The 20,380-nt window shown below is 44.5% G+C and overlaps 1 protein-coding gene across 2 annotated transcripts in view; it reads left to right on the top strand.

The window, feature by feature from the left end:
- The window catches only part of CAMK1D (calcium/calmodulin dependent protein kinase ID), a 384,449-nt gene that overhangs the window by 227,189 nt on the left and 136,880 nt on the right, over nt 1–20,380 (top strand). For both annotated transcript variants that reach the window (XM_043498442.1, XM_038404661.2), the window contains exon 3: nt 2,380–2,454. In XM_043498442.1, the coding sequence (XP_043354377.1) occupies nt 2,380–2,454 (75 nt within the window). The remainder of the gene's footprint in view (nt 1–2,379; nt 2,455–20,380) is intronic.

Genomic DNA, 20,380 nt, shown 5'->3' with positions numbered 1-20,380 from the left:
GAGAGTCCTGCTTTCTGTTATCTTTTGAGTTTTGGGATGAGACAGGACAGGTGACTGGAGAATTTTTTTTAAGGCAACTGATCTACATAATTTTGGAAAATTTCCATAGAAAAGCCAAGATAGTAGACATCCATTCCCGCACACCAGAATTAAGGTTAAAAAGCTTTTCTTCTTCAGTGCTCTCTTATCAATATTATAATGCTTGAACTATAATGCCATTTCTCTGGACAATTTACTGGAGAAACAAAGGATTTTTCAGATACTTCCGGAGAGCAGAATACCTATAGTCACACCTATATTGCTGTATGATACCCTACAGCATGTTAGATTTGGGTTAATACGCCACTGATACTGAACTTCCTGAATATGGAGGTTTTAAGGCAGATCATTACTTTTTGTCTTTTATATGAATGTGGCTTTTCATTCCTGAATGTAGGTCTGATCTCTCACACTGACATCTATGGCGACTTTCCAGTGATGTCACTGGAAGCTGGACCAACCCAATATGTGCACATTATGATGAGTCAGAGCTTGCAGGATGCCAACTACTCTGCACTTTCATCAACTTCAGTGGGAGTGTCTTATGCTTTAGCGCTGCTCAGTATTGGACTGTGTGTACCTAATTGCACCTCTCATAAGTTTGGGGTGGATTAAGCCCCAAAAAAGTTTACTGGGTTTAGCATTCACTGATGAGTGTCCTCTGCTATTGTTTCTGCCAGTGTGTGTGTGTAGGTTCTTTAGTCAGCACATTCTGCTCACAGTTTTTTGGAGATCTCGCTCTCACTTAAGGCAATCATCTCCATTTTGTATAATTAACGTTATAGCCCTTTCAGTTAAATAGTTAGTCTTTTTAGTGTCTTAAATTTAGGGTTAATGCAAATTAAATGTATGCTTTAGAAATTGTTTGGGATTGCTTAAGAAATAATCCCAGAGAAGATTTTCTCCGAGCTGGTAATGAGATTGTTGTCTGATGAGTTTCAGAGTAGCAGCCGTGTTAGTCTGTATTCACAAAAAGAAAAGGAGTACTTGTGGCACCTTAGAGACTAGGGAATTTATTTGAGCATAAGCTTTCGTAAAGCATAAGCTTTATTTTGAGCAAAGCATTCTCCTCTAAAAGTTAATACTTTTAACAAAGCAGTGACCTCTGCCCTGATACTAACTACTCAGCTGGCTTTTTAAATTATAAGACTGTTTCTATATGAGGGTCATGACAATACTAGAGGGTCATGCTTTGAATAATTAATTACGGTGCTTGTGATCTTTGGGTGAAAGGCGCTGTTGAAATATATTGTTATGATTGACAATGTTGTGAGGAAGTGCTGAGAAGAGGCTACATCTGGGGTGTTTTGTTGGAATGGAGCCACTTGGAGTATGGGATTTTGTACAGCTGCGGCCTCTCTTATGTCAGCACTGCTGTTGTTGGCATCTGTACACACACACACACACACACACACACACACCCCTGCACTCTTCGCTACTAACTGTATATTGGCTTCAGTAAATCTAGAAAAAGAAAAGGAGGCACCTTAGAGACTAAGGCACCTTGTGGCACCTTAGAGACTAACAAATTTATTTGAGCATAAGCTTTCGTGAGCTACAGCTCACTTCATTGGATGCATTCAGTAGAAAATAGCAGCAATTGACAAGAATGTCTGAGGAACTGTGAGGGCTTGAATAAAGACTGGGAGTTACATTACACAAAGTAAAACTATTTCCCTCCCCCCCCCCGCCCCCGCTGTCAACTGCTGGAAATGGCCCACCTTGATTATCACTACAAAAGGTTTCCCGCCCCCCCGCTCTCCTGCTGCTAATAGCTCATCTTACCTGATCATTCTCCATGCAGTGTGTATGGTAACACCCCTTGTTTCATGTTCTATGTGAATATAAATCTCCCCACTGTATTTTCCACTGCATGCATCCGATGAAGTGAGCTGTAGCTCATGAAAGCTTATGCTCAAATAAATTTGTTCGTCTAAGGTGCCACAAGTCCTCCTTTTCTTTTTGCGGATACAGACTAACACGGCTGCTACTCTGAAATCAGTAAATCTACAATTTGCAAATCCCTGCACTCTGATGTGCTACTGCCCTGAGAACTCAACATCCAAATACCACCTTGGCTGTTCATTTTATTCATCTGACAGGAGAAGAAAAAACTTCTAATGCTTTAAATATTTCATCATGAAATATACCTGCTAGCTAAATAATAACAGTATCCTGGGCTGCCAGGCACTCCTGAAAGCTTATACGAAACTTGGTTCAGTTCTGACTGTAAATCGCAAGTGCCAAGTAGCTATTTTTAGTTAAATGTTTTCTGTTGGGCAGCTGCTTAAAGTTCACTATTTAACCTTGCACTTATCTTTTGTTATTGTTGCTTTTCAGAATAAAACATGAAAATATAGTTGCACTGGAAGACATATATGAGAGTCCAAACCACTTGTACCTGGTCATGCAACTGTAAGTACTGCCATTAATTAACTATCTTGTCAAAATTGTCAGTGTTTTTGTTTATTTGTTTCTTTAACCAAGAAGGTGGGAACAGATTAGAAGTATTTACTCATTTGGCTATGTCTGAGGAAGACCCTGAAGATGGGTGAAGTGATGCTTAAAATACTATGGGCCAGATATTGATGCTCTTGCTGAAATTGTGCAATATTGTTCTGTGAATAGAAAAGGAGTACTTGTGGCACCTTAGAGACTAACAAATTTATTAGAGCATAAGCTTTCGTGAGCTACAGCTCACTTCATCGGATGCATTTGGTGGAAAAAACAGAGGAGAGATTTATATACACACACACAGAGAACATGAAACAATGGGTTTATCATACACACTGTAAGGAGAGTGATCACTTAAGATAGCCATCACCAACAGCAGGGGGGGGAAGGAGGAAAACCTTTCATGGTGACAAGCAGGTAGGCTAATTCCAGCAGTTAACAAGAATATCAGAGGAACAGTGGGGGGTGGGGTGGGAGGGAGAAATACCATGGGGAAATAGTTTTACTTTGTGTAATGACTCATCCATTCCCAGTCTCTATTCAAGCCTAAGTTAATTGTATCCAGTTTGCAAATTAATTCCAATTCAGCAGTCTCTCGTTGGAGTCTGTTTTTGAAGCTTTTTGTTGAAGTATAGCCACTCTTAGGTCTGTGATCGAGTGACCAGAGAGATTGAAGTGTTCTCCAACTGGTTTTTGAATGTTATAATTCTTGACGTCTGATTTGTGTCCATTCATTCTTTTACGTAGAGACTGTCCAGTTTGGCCAATGTACATGGCAGAGGGGCATTGCTGGCACATGATGGCATATATCACATTGGTAGATGCGCAGGTGAACGAGCCTCTGATAGTGTGGCTGATGTGATTAGGCCCTATGATGGTATCCCCTGAATAGATATGTGGACAGAGTTGGCAACGGGCTTTGTTGCAAGGATAGGTTCCTGGGTTAGTGGTTCTGTTGTGTGGTGTGTGGTTGCTGGTGAGTATTTGCTTCAGATTGGGGGGCTGTCTGTAAGCAAGGACTGGTCTGTCTCCCAAGATCTGAGAGAGCGATGGCTCGTCCTTCAGGATAGGTTGTAGATCCTTGATGATGCGTTGGAGGGGTTTTAGTTGGGGGCTGAAGGTGATGGCTAGTGGCGTTCTGTTGTTTTCTTTGTTGGGCCTGTCCTGTAGTAGGTGACTTCTGGGTACTCTTCTGGCTCTGTCAATCTGTTTCTTCACTTCAGCAGGTGGGTACTGTAGTTGTAGGAATGCATGATAGAGATCTTGTAGGTGTTTGGATGAAAGCTTTCATCCAGATCATACCACTCGATCCATTGTCTACAGCCAAGCGCTACGATATAACCGCATTTGCTCCAACCTCTCAGACAGAGACAAACACCTACAAGATCTCTATCATGCATTCCTACAACTACAGTACCCACCTGCTGAAGTGAAGAAACAGATTGACAGAGCCAGAAGAGTACCCAGAAGTCACCTACTACAGGACAGGCCCAACAAAGAAAACAACAGAACGCCACTAGCCATCACCTTCAGCCCCCAACTAAAACCCCTCCAACGCATCATCAAGGATCTACAACCTATCCTGAAGGACGAGCCATCGCTCTCTCAGATCTTGGGAGACAGACCAGTCCTTGCTTACAGACAGCCCCCCAATCTGAAGCAAATACTCACCAGCAACCACACACCACACAACAGAACCACTAACCCAGGAACCTATCCTTGCAACAAAGCCCGTTGCCAACTCTGTCCACATATCTATTCAGGGGATACCATCATAGGGCCTAATCACATCAGCCACACTATCAGAGGCTCGTTCACCTGCGCATCTACCAATGTGATATATGCCATCATGTGCCAGCAATGCCCCTCTGCCATGTACATTGGCCAAACTGGACAGTCTCTACGTAAAAGAATGAATGGACACAAATCAGACGTCAAGAATTATAACATTCAAAAACCAGTTGGAGAACACTTCAATCTCTCTGGTCACTCGATCACAGACCTAAGAGTGGCTATACTTCAACAAAAAAGCTTCAAAAACAGACTCCAACGAGAGACTGCTGAATTGGAATTAATTTGCAAACTGGATACAATTAACTTAGGCTTGAATAGAGACTGGGAATGGATGAGTCATTACACAAAGTAAAACTATTTCCCCATGGTATTTCTCCCTCCCACCCCACCCCCCACTGTTCCTCTGATATTCTTATTAACTGCTGGAATTAGCCTACCTGCTTGTCACCATGAAAGGTTTTCCTCCTTCCCCCCCCTGCTGTTGGTGATGGCTTATCTTAAGTGATCACTCTCCTTACAGTGTGTATGATAAACCCATTCTTTCATGTTCTCTGTGTGTGTGTATATAAATCTCTCCTCTGTTTTTTCCACCCATGCATCCGATGAAGTGAGCTGTAGCTCACGAAAGCTTATGCTCTAATAAATTTGTTAGTCTCTAAGGTGCCACAAGTACTCCTTTTCTTTTTGCGAATACAGACTAACACGGCTGCTACTCTGAAACCTGTTCTGTGAATAGTCTCTGTCACAGTTTGAGGGTCACTGCACCTGCATTCCCCTCCTGGTGGTCTATCTAAGTCACCCACTCTAGGTTCCTGGCTTCTCAGCTGTCACCTGTCTTGGGCAGAAACCCATCTCACTCCCTGCTGACTAGGGTAATAAGCTGCACAGCTCCCCGATTTACACTGTGACATCTCCAGCAAGCCAGACTGCCTAAAAGGCCAGTGTCTGCACTTTGCTTTCCCTCTAGAGCCTATGACCAGTGTATTGCTTGCAGTTAGAAGTTACCACATACACTCTTTCTAAGCAAGCACATTTATTCTTAAGGTGAAAGTATTACAGACAAAACACTTAAAATATAAAAGAACCTGCATGCATGCTAAAAAGCTTATTAGAGGTTACCCCAACTTCAACCTTTGGCTCTGGTAGATGTTAGTCCTTCAAAATCACAACTTTATACAGCTTGTGCCTTTGATCTCCAATCTCCATAGACAGGCAATCAGCATACAATGACCCACTCCTTAGGTTGGGGCTTCAAAAGGCTGGGTTTTTACATAACCGGGGGTGGGAAATTTGCATTAACCTCTCCCTAGGTATTCCCCAGGGAATACACTTCACACTTATTGTGACCAAAGTCTCCCAGGCCTCACATCACATCTCCCCCTAAAGAGGTTACATACAATCCTGGCTTATGGCTATATAACCTATAGCATAATACATAAACTTTGCATTTAACACAATGTATTGCTAAAGAGATTTAAATCTAATAAGGTCTCCCAAGGTTATGGAAGAAACTGCCATATCTGTCAGTGTCTCATTCAAATCAGTGGGGCTACTCACAGAGTAAAGTACTAGCTGGATTGTACGAGGGGATCAGTATCTGGCCCCATATGTATAAAATTGCTACAATTCAGTTGTCTGGGAACCACTCTCCCCTTTTTCGTTCTTCTGAAATAAAAGATTGTGAAAGCAACCATAAGAATGAGCCCTGGCTGATGTCGTCTTTACTGAGATATAGAGGATCAAAGATAAGCACACATGTGTATTTAAATATGGAAATGAGAAGATTGTACCCATTAGCCAAATGTAAAAAGAAATGTCTGCCTTGTCTGACCACAGTGCTCAAACAATACCAGAGGAGCAGATGAGGGGTGTAGACTGAGCACCTGTCCAAATATTGATCTCTTGGACAGTAAGAGAGTCAGATGGAAATCACTTACCACCACCAGTAGAATATAGGCTCACCTTGACAGTAGCTCTCTGAATATTATTTCTGTCCCTCCATGTTCCCATTATAATCATGGCAACTTCTTATGGGGAGACAACATTGAGAATTATCTCTTGATCCTGGTGTGGCCAACTCATTACCTGAACTGATACAAGCTGGAAGTATCAGAGAGGGCAAAACTAGAACTGGATGGACAAAAGAAAAAAAAAATGAACAACATTAATGGAAAGAGAAAAGGAGTATTTGTGGCATCTTAGAGACTAACAAATTTATTTGAGCATAAACTTTCGTGAGACTAACATGGCTGCTACTCTGAAACCTGTCATTAATGGAAAGCATTCATTAAGGGTCTGATCCAACTCCCACTGAACTCAATAGGAAGTCTCCTATTGATTTCAATAGGAGCTGGCTCAGATCTTAAATTGAGAGCCTAATTCTCCTTTCTGATGCTCACTGTCTCTCTCTCATTGACAGTGCAGATCTCTATTGCATACTCTTTTCTGTATTCATTCTTTGTGGTGAAAACCTTCTCTGACATTACAGAGCAGAGAGATGAGTCGAGCTTTGTTCTATTACATGAGAAATTCCTTTGGCACAATCATAACTTTTCTTCTCCTCCATTCTTCCCTTCTGGCTTCCCTTCAATCTTGGTTGGAGAAAAAAGGATTATATCACCTAGTTGCACAGGGAGCTCTTCCAGTTGTTACTATGTGGTCACTCCCATCAGAATACTAAAAGAGATGAGAAAGCAGGTGGAGATTCAACATTTTGCTTTTCAAAAAATCTGGTTTAGAAACCCTGAGTTGAAATTAAAATGTCCTCCTACCTACATAATGCTGTTCATTATCCAATTGTCAGTCAGCTGGATCATCCCCGTGCCAGATATATTTAATATTATTTATTATGATAGCCACTAGGAATCGATTGGGCGCTTGCTGTGTGAGGTGCTGTACAAAGAAGATAGTCCCTGCCCAAAGTACTGCAGGGGAAACGGCAAAGGAATGTCAGAGACCTAAAAATTCCAACAAACCAACTGAATTTCTCAAAATATCAATTTTGTGACCAATTGTTTAAGAGTACTTGCTTTTGTTTAACTTCTTTAGTAAAATATCAAATATGTTTTATTAATATATTTAATTTCAGGTAAACTCTGATTTTCCAAACTCCATATGTCTGAATCTGCATGTTACCTGAAATTTGTGTCTTGCCCTGAATCCAAGTGTTTATTTAATCTAAAATCCATTGTTCTGAAATTGCGGTTTTAAGGTTTCAGACATTCAGTACTACTTCCGTAAAACTGGTGTTCGCCTGTTTTCTCTGTGTTATTGGTAACCTGCTAAGGGACTATTTGGCCTGAATTAAGAGGAGGAAAATTGAATATCAGGGAAGACTTCTCCACTGTGAGATCTCAGATCCAAGGAAGTAGTAGAAGCCTCATAGCTCAAGTTATTTAAAAAGCAGTTTGGACAAAGCACTAGAAATATCTGAGAGAACAATTCCACACTGTCAGGGAGATGGTTATTCCCCCTGTCTGGATTCTAACATTTTTATGGGCTTGTTTTCACTGCATTGATATCTCAAACTATAACTTGAGTTTTGCCCTAACCCAACTTCCTTACATACATTATGGCAGTGGTGGCCAACCAGTGGCCCGCTTCCCACAGCACCCATTGGCCGGGAACGGTGAACTGCGGCTACTGGGAGTTGTGGGTGGCCATGCAAATGTAAACAAATGGTCTGGTGGGCTGCCCGCAGATTACCCTGACGGCCATGTGTGGCCCATGGGCTGCAGGTTGCCCACCACTGCACTGTGGTCTTTAGCTTAAGTTTGTGCTTTATGCTCCTGCTAGCTGGCCTTCTTGGGTGGGTTGAAGCTGGAATGTTGCTGACATTGGAGCTGGCAATGCAATGGGAATCCAGCTGGTTTAGTTTCAACAACTCATTGGATACTAATACAATCACTCTGTTAATCCAATCCAGTGTTGTTTGCAGTGTGGTCATCACCCTCACTTCCTGGAGTGGAGTATCTTGAGGGTACTAGCTCAGTATAGCAGTTGCAATGAAGAGGAGCCCTCTTATGTGTTTCTGTATTTTAGCTATAATTTGGCATGCCAGGGGGATATTTATCAATGTACTTTTCTTCTCATTCATAATTTACCTCTTCATTCTGTAGCAAATTTTCTCTTCTCGTTATTTAAATATTTGTAAAACAGGTTGACTGGAAGTTGGATTTTAACAACCTCAGCTGGGGTAATGAACACAGCTCCATTAAATGCATTGGAGCTCCACTGAAACCAATAGAGCTGATCCCATTTATACTAATCGAGGGTGTAGCACTAAATATTTCCTTCAGGTGGAGTGAAGTGAAGAGTTGTTGCATGTGTTCTGATTGCTACACACTAGATTGAGATTAATTCTGTATTTCCTGTCTTTTAAAAGATGAGGAAAAATCCTATAGAAGTTACTAGATCTTTTTATTGCCTTTTATCCCAGGTACTTGCTGCAAGTCAAACAAAGCCAGACTGGTTCTGGCTCTGCGTAGGATACAGCAAGGAAATACTCTTCTTCCAGCACTCCCTGGGGAGAGGGTCAAATCACCCAAGTGGGAGGGGAGGAGGTAGACAAGTATTCAGCCCTGCTGTGTGCTGGCCCATAGCATACGCTTCTGAAAGTTTGGCATTTAGGACTAGTCCACTAAGTTTCTAAAAATTAAAATCAATTTAACATGCCCCATTTCCTGGATTCCATATAGGAAGATGTACACATGTTTCCTAGGGAACATCAACTGGTTGCCACAATAGCTCAGATACATTATGTGGAGCTAGGCAGCCATTTGATTACACCTCTACCTAATTTGCTATTATATTTCTTGTGTTTCTTAGCTTGTAGTCTTCAGTTATCTCTTGCCTTGAAAAAGCCAGTACTACTCTGTTTTACTTATATTTAAAACCTGCCTTTGTTTGGAGGAGCAGTGTATAACTTCAGCTGTACTCTGGGAAAGGGCATTTTGATTAAAATAGAGACAATTGGAGGGAACATTAGAACCATAGATAGACCTTTCTGCCTGTAAACTTTTTCCTCTTTGTGAGAGATCCAAAGATCCCCCAGCTTTGGGAGGGTTCAATGTCTGAGTATGGATCTGAATTTGGTGGCTGGCCTTTTACTTCTGACAGACTATAATGAATGCAAATGTGAGAACCCCCAAACTTCTTGGTGGTTGAAATCTAGATCTACATTTTGTAGCTTGGATCCATCTGTGCTCTAGATGTAAGTAACTCTGAATGGTGTTAATAGAAAAAGAACCCTCCCTTCTACACTGAACAAGGAATACACTCCAGAGTTCTAGCTTTTTAAAACAAGGCATAGGAAGTGTTGTAAGCTGCGCTCTGATAACATTGAATTGCAGCACATTAAATGCTTTAAAACCCTGGGAGTAAACGGTTTAGAAGGTTTCAGAGCTTGTAGTACAATGTTTGCAATTTTGACAATGCAGAAAAGCAAGTTTTTCTAGTTTAAAAAAAAGTCACTAAATTTGTTTTGTTCAAACAACATCAACAAGTGATGCTTCCAAGACAGCACAAAATCAGTGTCAAATCCATGTCTGTATAACACGTGACAACTCACCAGTGCAGCGCCTCCTACTGGTTGTCTTGGGAATTAGCTCTTCAGCTGAGAGCGCCCTCTGCAGGTCAGTGTCTTGCCTGCCGCTGGCATCTGTGTCCCTCCCGGACCCTAGTGCCCTTTACCCTGGGGTTCTGCCTCAGCAGTACCTCCACACTCAGGGTCTCCCCTCCCTGGGGAACCCCCAACCCCCGACCTTGCCTCAGTGGCTACTGCCAGTCATCATCTAACCCCTGTTCACTGGGGCAGACTGCAGTGTAATGGCCACTCATCATTAGCAAGGGGTTAGGACCAGCTGCCTCTACCTATTCCCAGGCTGCCCTTCTGCAGCCCCAGTACCTTTCTGGGCCTTTACCAAGGCCTGCAGCCTGGGGGTTTACCAGGCTGGAGCTCCCCAACTCTCTTTGCCCTTCCCCAGCACTGCTCCTCTTAAAGTACCTCACTCTCAGGTAGCTAGCCCTTCGCACTCCAGGGCTAGAGTGAGACTCCACTGCTTCTGGCCCATAGCCCTCTCATAAGGGCTAGCTGGGCCCTGATTGAGCTGGCCACCACTATGGTCAGCTACACAGTCAGCTTTGCTTGGCTGTTTTAATTCCTTTTCTCCAGCTGCAGCCCTCGCCAGAGCTACTTTAACCCCTTCAAGGCCAGAGCGGGGTGAGCACCCCGCTACATACTGCTTTGAAAAAAGTATTACTTATTTTCTCATGGACTTTTTTGTATAGTGCTCATTGCTGTAGTATCATGGTGCTTGACAAATATTCATTATTTACACAACAACCCTGTGAGATATGGGGCTATTATTATCCCCGTTTACAGATGGGGAATCAAGTTAGAGAGAGATTTAGGTCAAAAGTATTCACTCATTATGGGTGCTCAGTTTGAGACACCAAGCGCCTGATTTTTCAGAGTACTGAGGGCATGGCTACACTGGAAACTTCAAAGCGCTGTCGCGGGAGCGCTCCCACGGCAGCACTTTGAAGTGCAAGTGTGGTCACGCGCGAGCGCCGGGAGAGAGCTCTCCCAGCGCTCCTGGTAATCCACCTCCACGAGGGGATTAGCTCCGAGCACTGGGAGCGCGGCTCCCAGAGCTCGGAGCCTGTCTACACTAGTGCTTTAAAGCACTCTGACTTGCTGTGCTCACAGGGGTGATTTTTCACACCCCTGAGCCAGCAAGTTAAGCACTATAAAATATAAGTGTAGCCAAGCCCTTACACATTTTCTATGTTTATAGCATGGCTCCCATTGACTTCAGTTGCAGCTGTGAGTGCTCAGCACTCTCAGGAATAAGGCCTTGCAGCTGTGAGTCTCCTGACTGGCTAATGAGCACAGCTGGGCCACATCAGCTAGGCCAGCTGACGGACTGCCTCGCCTGAGTCTCTGAAGAAGTTAGCAGGCCTTTTCTTAAGCCCAGCAGCAACTCCCTAGCTGTTCAGTGCACATGCTTGTGAATTCTGCTTCCCTTTGCTTGACTTACTTCTGTCCTGCACCCAGCCTTGACTCTTCCCTGTACTTGGCTGTGTTCCAGTCTTGTCTCAGCCTTGCTCCTGCTCTGGAACCAGCCCTGTTCCTGTCTTCACCAATCCCGTTCTGATCTTTGGCTCCAGTTCCTGGCTTTGGCTCTGTCTTGACCCTTGGCTTTGGTATTCAAGCCTTGACTTTGGTTCTGACTCTTGGCTCTGATTCCTGGCTTGGACTCTGCCTTGGCTCTGGCATTTGGACTCTGACTCTGGTTGTGACTGTTGCTCTGCCCACTGGGGAAGGCTGCCCACAACCCAGTCTCCTAACAAACATTTCTACAAATGAGATGCCAGGGTCTCAAGTTGGGCACCCAGAAAATGAGGCATACACAATTAGTGACCACTTATGAAAAGTTTGGTTTAAGTGACTTGCCCAGCATCACATAGAAACTCTGTGGCAGGGCAGGGATAAAGTCCATGTCTCCAAAGCACTACTGAACTGCCCTAAGCATGAGACTGACCTAGCAGTTCTCTGCCTCATTCATAACATACTATCCAACTTCTGCAACAAATGAAGCATGAGTCCTATTGCACAACACTGTTTCATCCCTGGAGCACAATCCATTCTATGTGCTGAACAAGGTAGGGAGGGATCCTGTGTGGGGAAGGGGAAACAGTGTGATCATGTAGTTAAAGAATATATCATAATGCATAGTTACAAGGTGGCCATGCTAAGGTTTAACAGGCAACCTTAATTTTGGAGTTTCCTAACTTTTGAGTGAATGTGCAACCATATAGTGCTTTTAACATATTTATTTCTGTGAAAATTCTGTGCTTTTTACAAAAGCAAAATGAAAAAACAGAAATTCCATCATGTGGCATCCTATTGATACCCACATGGGTCCTCAGCAGGGTGGAAAACTTTAGAGCCACCACACATAAGCTAATGGAATAAGTGACAGCAGTAATAGGCTATGCAGCGTTGTTGTAGCTGTGTCAGTCCCAGGAGAGATAAGGTGGGTGAGGTAATATCTTTTATTGGACTCATAGAAACCATCCTCCAACCATTCACCACACAAAGGCCCAGCTTCCTCCAGGACACAACCAACTTCCTCCACAAACTCTGCAACATGAACAATCTCCCTCAGAACACCATCCTTGCCACCATAGATGTCATTTCCCTATACACCAGCATCCCTCAAAATGATGGCATAGCTGCGTGCATCAAATATTTACAAGACAATGGACAACACTCAGATATTCACCCCAAACACATTGCCAGACTCATCCATTTTATCCTCACCCATCACAATTTTACATTCAACAACAAACATCTTGTCCAAACATGACAGGGAACATCTATGGATACTAGGATGTGTCCCCAATATGCCATCCTCCTCATGGGCCACCTTGAAGAAGCATTTCTGGACAAATGCAACAAAAACAATTATATACTTGCGGTTCATCTGATATTTTCATCCTATGAACAGACGACTTAAATTCTTTCATAGATTTCCACCATAACTTCAACAACTATCCATTCACTAAATTCTCTCTGGAACACTCCCACATCAGCATTGACTTCCTGGACCATGATCAACTTCAACAATGGAACTCAACAGACAACAAAATACAAGAAACCCATGGATCACCACACCAGCCTTCATAGATCCATTAACCAGTCCAAACACACCAAGAAATCTGTTATCTGTAGCCAGGCACTCAGATACCACAGGATATGCTCTGAGGAGAAAATCTGAGGAGAAAGTTCAGGCTATACACCTTAAACACGCTTAAAACTGCCTTTATCAAACAGGGACACTCCACCAGAGAAGTGGATCACATCATGTAACAGGCCACCCAAATACCCAGAGAGAACTTGCTTCAACAGAGAAATAAAACCCTGTCGTATCACACTCTCCTAGTTGTCGCCTACAACCGCACACTGGAGCCTATATGCTGTATCATCAAACGACTACAAGCCATACTTGATAAGGATCCCATCTTGAAAGAAATATTTCCTGAACCCCCTCCTCTAGCCTTCAAATAACCTCCCAACTTCTTCAAGCACATCATCAAAAGCAAGCTCCCCACAAACCAGGACACACCAACTCAAAGCACCACCAGATCCTGCCAGAACAACAGATACAAAACCTGCAGAAACATCTTCACTGCTACAATGATCAGCACCCCCACAACACACCTTTCCAGATCCATGAGTTCTACACATGCCTATCACAACATGTGGTGTACCTCATCCAGTACATTAAATGCCCCAATAACGACTGTGTGGGCGAAAGCAGACAATCACTGTGCTCTCAAATAACCTCACAGAGGAAAATGATAAAAGACAAAAACACCATATCACCTGAGGGTGACCACTTTTCACAAAGCAATCACTCTATATCTAACCTATCAGTCCTCATCCTCGAAGGAAACCTGCACAACACTTTCAAAAGATGAGCCTGGGAGCTTAAATTCATAACTTTGCTAAACACTAAAAATCATGGACTATATAAAGACACTAGATTTATGGTTTATTAAAACAAGCTCTAATCCACTAACAACCCTCCTCCACACCCCGCTGCTTCCCGCCCCTTCCTTTCCTCCCTATGACTGGAGGGGTGTTAACGGGCCACTTTACTTTGAATAATGACAGGTTTCAGAGTAGCAGCCGTGTTAGTCTGTATTCGCAAAAAGAAAAGGAGTACTTGTGGCACCTTAGAGACTAACAAATTTATTAGAGCAGCTCACTACAGCTCACGAAAGCTTATGCTCTAATAAATTTGTTAGTCTCTAAGGTGCCACAAGTACTCCTTTTCTTTTTACTTTGAATGGCCCCTTGAAATATGTGTTAACTCAGGGGTGGGCAAATTTTTTGGCCTGAGGGCCACATCGGGGTTGCGAAACTGTATGGAGGGCTGGGTAGGGAAGGCTGTGCCTCCACAAACAGCCTGTCCCTGCCCCCTCCCACTTCCTGCCCCCCTCAAAAACCCCCGACCCATCCAACCCCCCCCTCCCCGCTCCTTGTCCCCTGACCGCCCCCTCCCAGGACCCCCACCCCAACCACCCTCGGGATCCCACCCCCTATCTAACCCCTCGCGTCCCCTGACTGCCCACTCCCTATCCACACCCCTACCCCCTGACAAGCCCCCCAGGACTCCCACACTTATCCAACCCACCCTGTTCCCCATCCCCGACCCCCCCCCGAACCTCCGCCCCATCCAGTCCCCCTTCTCCCTGTCCCCTGATTGCCCCCCAGGACCCCTTCCCATTATCCAACCCCCTCCCCCCCACTCCCCGCCCCTTTACCATGCTGCTCAGAGCAGCAGGAGCTTGCAGCCCAGCTGGTGCCAGCCACGCTGCCCAGCAGAAGTGGTGGGCCTGAGTGCTGGCGGCACGCTGAGGCTGCGGGGGGCTAGTCTCCCCGTCCGGGAGCTCAGGGGCCAGACAGGACTTCCCGCGGGCCGTAGTTTGCCCACCTCTAGGTTAACTACTTATGCTAAACTATCTGTTCCATTTTGTATTTAACTGTGACACTCTAATAAGTTTCCTAGATCTGAAGAAGAGCTCTGTGTAGCTTGAAAGCTTGCGTCTTTCACCAACTGAAGTTGGTCCAATAAAAAATATTACCTCACCCACCTGGTCTCAGCAGCAATAGGCTGTCATCCAATTTGTGTAGCAGCAATAGAGGGGATGGGATATTTTGCCAGTGGATTTCAAAGTTATTTGCTGAGAACAGGGGAATGGAGAGACTCAGGAATCATGGGTTCACTCCACAATCTGGAGGGGAGCGTGCTCTAGTGGGCACAGACTGTTTTGCCACGTCTCCCCAAACATGACCCTTTCTGCCCTGTCCCTTCCAACCTGTTCCTGTTCCTGTCCCAACCTTGTCTCTTCCCCACTCATGAGTCTTCATCTCAGTCCCATTCTCCTCACTTCAGTCCCAGTTTCCACTCCTCAGGCGTCTCTTCTGGTCCAGTCTCCTTACTCAGCAAGTCCCAGTTCCCCATCTCTGGCGATCTCTTCTTTAACGTGGCCTGCTGTAATCCCCTCTCCCCTGCCCATGTTCCCACTCCTAATCTCCCTCCCTGGGCTCCTTGTAAAAGGTCAGTGTCCCGTCCTCCCACACTGTCTCCTTGCTCCAGTCTCTTTGCCCAGTCACTGCCAGTTCTCACCCAACCCATAGGTTGCCAGTTCCCGGCTCCTTTCTTAGCAAGTCTCTCTTTTCCCTGTGACCCCTGGCTCCGCATCCAGTATCAGTTTCCCCCCATCTACTGCTTTTGCCTTCCCCACCTTGTTTCTTTTCCTGGCTCCCCATCTCTTTGGCCAGCTAGTCCCAGTCTTCACTAGTCTCTCTTGTCCCAGTCTACTCCACACACCACTCCTGCAGGTCTGGCTTTTGTTCCCTCTGCATTTTTAACAGGTCACGTCCTCTGCCACTACCTCAGCCCAAAAGGGTCGGGGAGGAGTGCCATTAAGATCAAAGAAGAGTCGGGCTCCCTGCTCTAAGCCTGACCAGCACAGGGACAGCAAAAGGCACATTCCTGATAGAGAGGCCACCTCCCTGACAAATTTCATGTCCCTACTCCACAGCCTGGCAGGAGCTAGAACAGTACAAAGAACAGGTTGCCAGGATTTTGTAACATGGTCATAGACTAACCAATGTATTTTTCTGTAGCCTCATTCTCAGACAAATGAAATCTTCTAGAGGAATTCAGTCCAAAGCAGACACCCAGCATGTAGAATTTCAGCCCAAATGGTTAAAGTTTGGTGAAGTTATAAGCAACTGAAAATGTGGTCTTATAATGGAAAGTTTCGGGTGACATTAATAATAGGTGGTGCTACCAGCCGCATGTATAATATAAAAATATGAGAATGAGATAGGAGCTATTCCCGCTTCCATATGAGGATTCTGCAAAGAAATTACTAATACTGCATAATGGAGATGTGTGTAGAAAAGCACTATAGAGCATTTGGGATTGATTTTTCCCAGAATTGTTGTAATTTCGTGCTTCTTCTGTGAATTCAAATGATGAGCTTTCAAACTAAGGTACCCACTGCTCCATTCCTAATGTTGATGCAATGTAATAACATTAAGATCTGAACAACTAGTTACCTGCTGAGAATGAAGACAAACAATAAATATTGAGAGGGTTTTGTTTCTTTTGTTTACGGAGTTCAATATTTCTCCCGGGGATACTGGAGAGGAGTGGGGAAGCTGAAGTATTTCCAGGAGTAAATGTTTGGTTGAACTCATTGGCTTGATTTGAAGATAAGCTTTGTTTGAGATTAATCACAGACTTTCTGGTTGCCAGAGACTAACGTGGGGGTGGGTCATTCAATAGCTGTATACCATGTTTCCTGAGATTTAGCAGTTATTTCCTCTTCTATGTACAGGGATATGCCACTGTATTTTAGATACACTGGTGCGGTTATTATTCACAGCTCATATACTGATTTTTGAATGATGTATATTATATACTCTGATATTTCTCGTTCATGCTAGAGAGCCATATATTAAGATGGTTCTAATTTGGATATGCATGTATTTATTTGATACGTAGTAAGGGACAGTAAGAGACCCCTACAAAATAATATTTCTGAATATGACGGCCCTCCCACAAGTGATCATCATCGGGAATACTTGCAAGAGTAGTATGGAGCAAGATTTCACTCTACGTTATAACTAAGCTCTGTCCTGTTTTCATTGAAATCAGCTGGACTTCTGTCAGTCACTACAGTGGGAACAGGACTGTGCTTATTGTCTAGAAGTTTAGGCCCCAGATTTAGGCCCCTGCTTTTAAAATGATTTTAAATCTGATCAGGAGCTTCTTCCAAATTCCAAGATCTATATGTTCAAAAAGTCCTCACTCTGGCCTGGAAATCTGTGAACCAAATGTTTATTTGGCACCTACATTTTTTTCATGCATGGAACTCAGTTGTTGATGTACAATTTGTGGGCCTGATCCTGCCACCCTCTACTCGCACATACAGGCCTTCCTCATGTACTAGTCTTGTTGAAGGCAATTGTAATAGTTCAAATGAGAATGGCTTGTAAGAGCAGGCCCTTTGTTTGCACCTATGAAGCATGTAGCTAGGGATCTAATGAGCTAGTTTGAACACCCACGTCTGAGTTTGTGTGCAAAACGTTTGCTGTCCAAATGAGGCCTTGATCTAGAAACACTCCCTTTGACTTCAGGGGCTCTAAGGTTCTGATTTGGTGTAGTGCTGAACACATGTAATCTCAGTTCCCGCTAAGCTGCACAGCTGTCTATTAAGCACCATGCACGTACTCATGGCTGCAGTGGGGAGAGATTCCTCTCCCCCGGCCCCAGCCCAGCTACAGACCTGCCGTCGCCCGGGGAGATGCACTTCTCCCCCGCTCCAACCCAGCCCTCGCACGGACCTGCTGAGTCCGGGGGACGTGCCCCTTCCTCGGCCCTAACTCAGCCCTGGCATGGACCTGCCGTGCCCGGGGGACGCACCTCTCCCCCAGCCCCAACCCAGCCTGGCCCAGAGTTGCCATGGCTGTGGGAGAAGCACCCCTCCGGAGGAGCTGGGGGGAGTTCTTTCTCCTCGTCACAGCCCCGGGGCAGCCTGCACCCCAAACCCCTTATCACCTGCCCCCCCGAGCACCCCCAGCCAGAGCCAGCACCCCCACTTCCACACCCCAAATCCCTGCCCCAGCCCAGAGCCCCCTCCTACAATCCAAACCCCTTGGCCTCACCCCCACAGCCCCAGAGCCTCCTCCTGCACTCCAAACCCTTCATCCACAGCCCCACCCCGGAGCCCGCACCCCCAGCTGGAGCCCTCAACCCCTCCCCCACACCCCAACCTTCTGCCCCAGCACTGAGCCCCTCATCCCCAGCAGCACCCCAGAGCCCGCACCCCCACCCAGAGCCCTCACCCCCTGTAACGATGCTGATTCTGGCAGGACCCAACTGAGAGTGCCAATTCAGGACAAATTGCTTCAAGCAGGGCAGTTACAGCCCAAAGCTGGAGTTTTTTTCTATCTCTAAGGCAAACCAAACCAGCCAAACAGAGCAGACTTTGGTCTCACCCCACTGACTAACCACAAGCCACCCAAGCAATTCCCTTAGACACTCCAGTTTCCCAGTATCACCACCAGTGACACTCGTTATGGGGACAAATGGTTATGAAAACCAATACCCCAGTAAAAGAAAAAAGGTTCTCTCGATCCCAAAGGACTAAGCCCCAGACCAAGGTCAATATACAAATCAGATCTTACCCACAAATCATGCTGTTGCCAATCCTTTAGAATCTAAAATCTAAAGGTTTATTCATAAAAGGAAAAAGATACAGATGAGAGCTAGAACTGATTAAAATGAATCAATTACATACAGTAATGGCAAAGTTCTTGGTTCAGGCTTGTAGCAGTGATAGAATAAACTGCAGGTTCAAATCAAGTCTCTGGAGTCCATCCACAGCTGGAATGGTCTTCAGTCCTTGTTTCAAAGCTTCAGTGTAGCAAAGTCCCTCCAGAAGTATGAAGCAGGATTGAAGACAAGATGGAGGAGCTGCAGCATTCTCTTGCCATGTGGTCTCTGCTTTGTCCCAAAGACAAGCTGTCCATTACATGGCATGGAAAAACCTCAGCTCTGTCATAGGTAGGTCCCTGCATACCTTGAGTCACAAGTGTATCTGCCTTCTCTCAATGGGTCAGTTGTATAGCTGATGGTCCTTAATGGGCCACCAGCCCGCTAGGCCAGACCTGACACCAACTTGTCTGGGGTGTCACCCAGAAGAATAGCACATGTTTGAACTACAGACAGTATAGAGCCAATACTTATAACTTGAAATACAAAAATGATACACATATACAGATAGCATAATCATAATCAGCAAACCACAACCTTGTCTTAGACACCTTATTTGACCCCCTTTATACAAGATTTGGTGCCACTACAGTACCTTGGTTGCAACAATGTTCTATACAGTCCCAGTTCAAGTCAATAACATCACACACCCCTGCACCCAACCCTCTGCCCCAGCCCTCTGGCCAAAGCAAAAGTTCTTCTCTTTGGGAGTATATAAAGTTCAAACAGCTAAGAACAAAACAACTACTTCTGCCCTCCTCTGAATAAACAATCCTCCTTGCCCCTTCCCAAGCTAAACTGTGCTGAATCTGGCTGACTAGCAACATTGACAGTAACTTTAACTCACAGGCACTAGGCGTTCTTGATTGGAAAGATCCTAACTATAGTTTTTTATTATAGTTATTTATTTATATTACAGCAACAGCCTGATGATTTGGGGTCCCATTATGCTAAATATCAAACAAAAAGATGTGAACATGTCATCCCTGCCCAAAAGAGTTCACAAGCTAAGAATTTTGATTGGTGAACCCAGGTTCTACCTGTGCTGTTCATGAGCTATATCCGCACACACGCAGACTTGTGATAACCTTGTAAAAGTTCTGGAAACCAGCTGAACCAATACTTGCATATCTGCACTAAAGTCTATAGACTTTATTGTTATTATCAAAAGCTAGATCTCTAAGCACACACTAAGCCCGCTGAATATTAAGTAAATAAAAGGTAGAAACTGAAGCACTAAGCAGTAGTTAAGCATTGAATTTCTTGTTCTAATAATCAATGCATGAATGCACTCTGAATGCAGTGGAGCATATACTGTATTTGAAAGTGACATTTAAATTAAAATATTCAGCCTCAAAGAAAAACAACAAACAGTTAAGGGAAATGCCTTGTTTGCCAGTTTCCTTAAGTAGTATAGCAAGTATATGCTATATTACAAAACACTGGTACAAATACCGCACAGATATCACATCAGGATACTAATTAAACAATGCATAGACTTACAGGACAGGATGCCTTCTAGGATTTTGTTCATATGCATGTTTCTCATGACTCATTACCCAGAACTAGAGTCAGAACTAAGTCTATGTCTACACTGCTACCTATGTCAGCAAAATTTATGTCGCTCAGGAGTGAGAATATTCACCCCCCCCCCCCCAAGCAACGTAAGTTACACCCACATAAGTGCTGGTATGCACAGTGCTATGTTGATGGGAGAGTTTCTCCTGCCA

This window comes from Dermochelys coriacea, chromosome 1, assembly GCF_009764565.3.
Source record: "Dermochelys coriacea isolate rDerCor1 chromosome 1, rDerCor1.pri.v4, whole genome shotgun sequence".
In the NCBI taxonomy this organism is placed as follows: domain Eukaryota; kingdom Metazoa; phylum Chordata; order Testudines; family Dermochelyidae; genus Dermochelys; species Dermochelys coriacea.
This window is presented reverse-complemented; position numbering and strand designations above follow the sequence as displayed.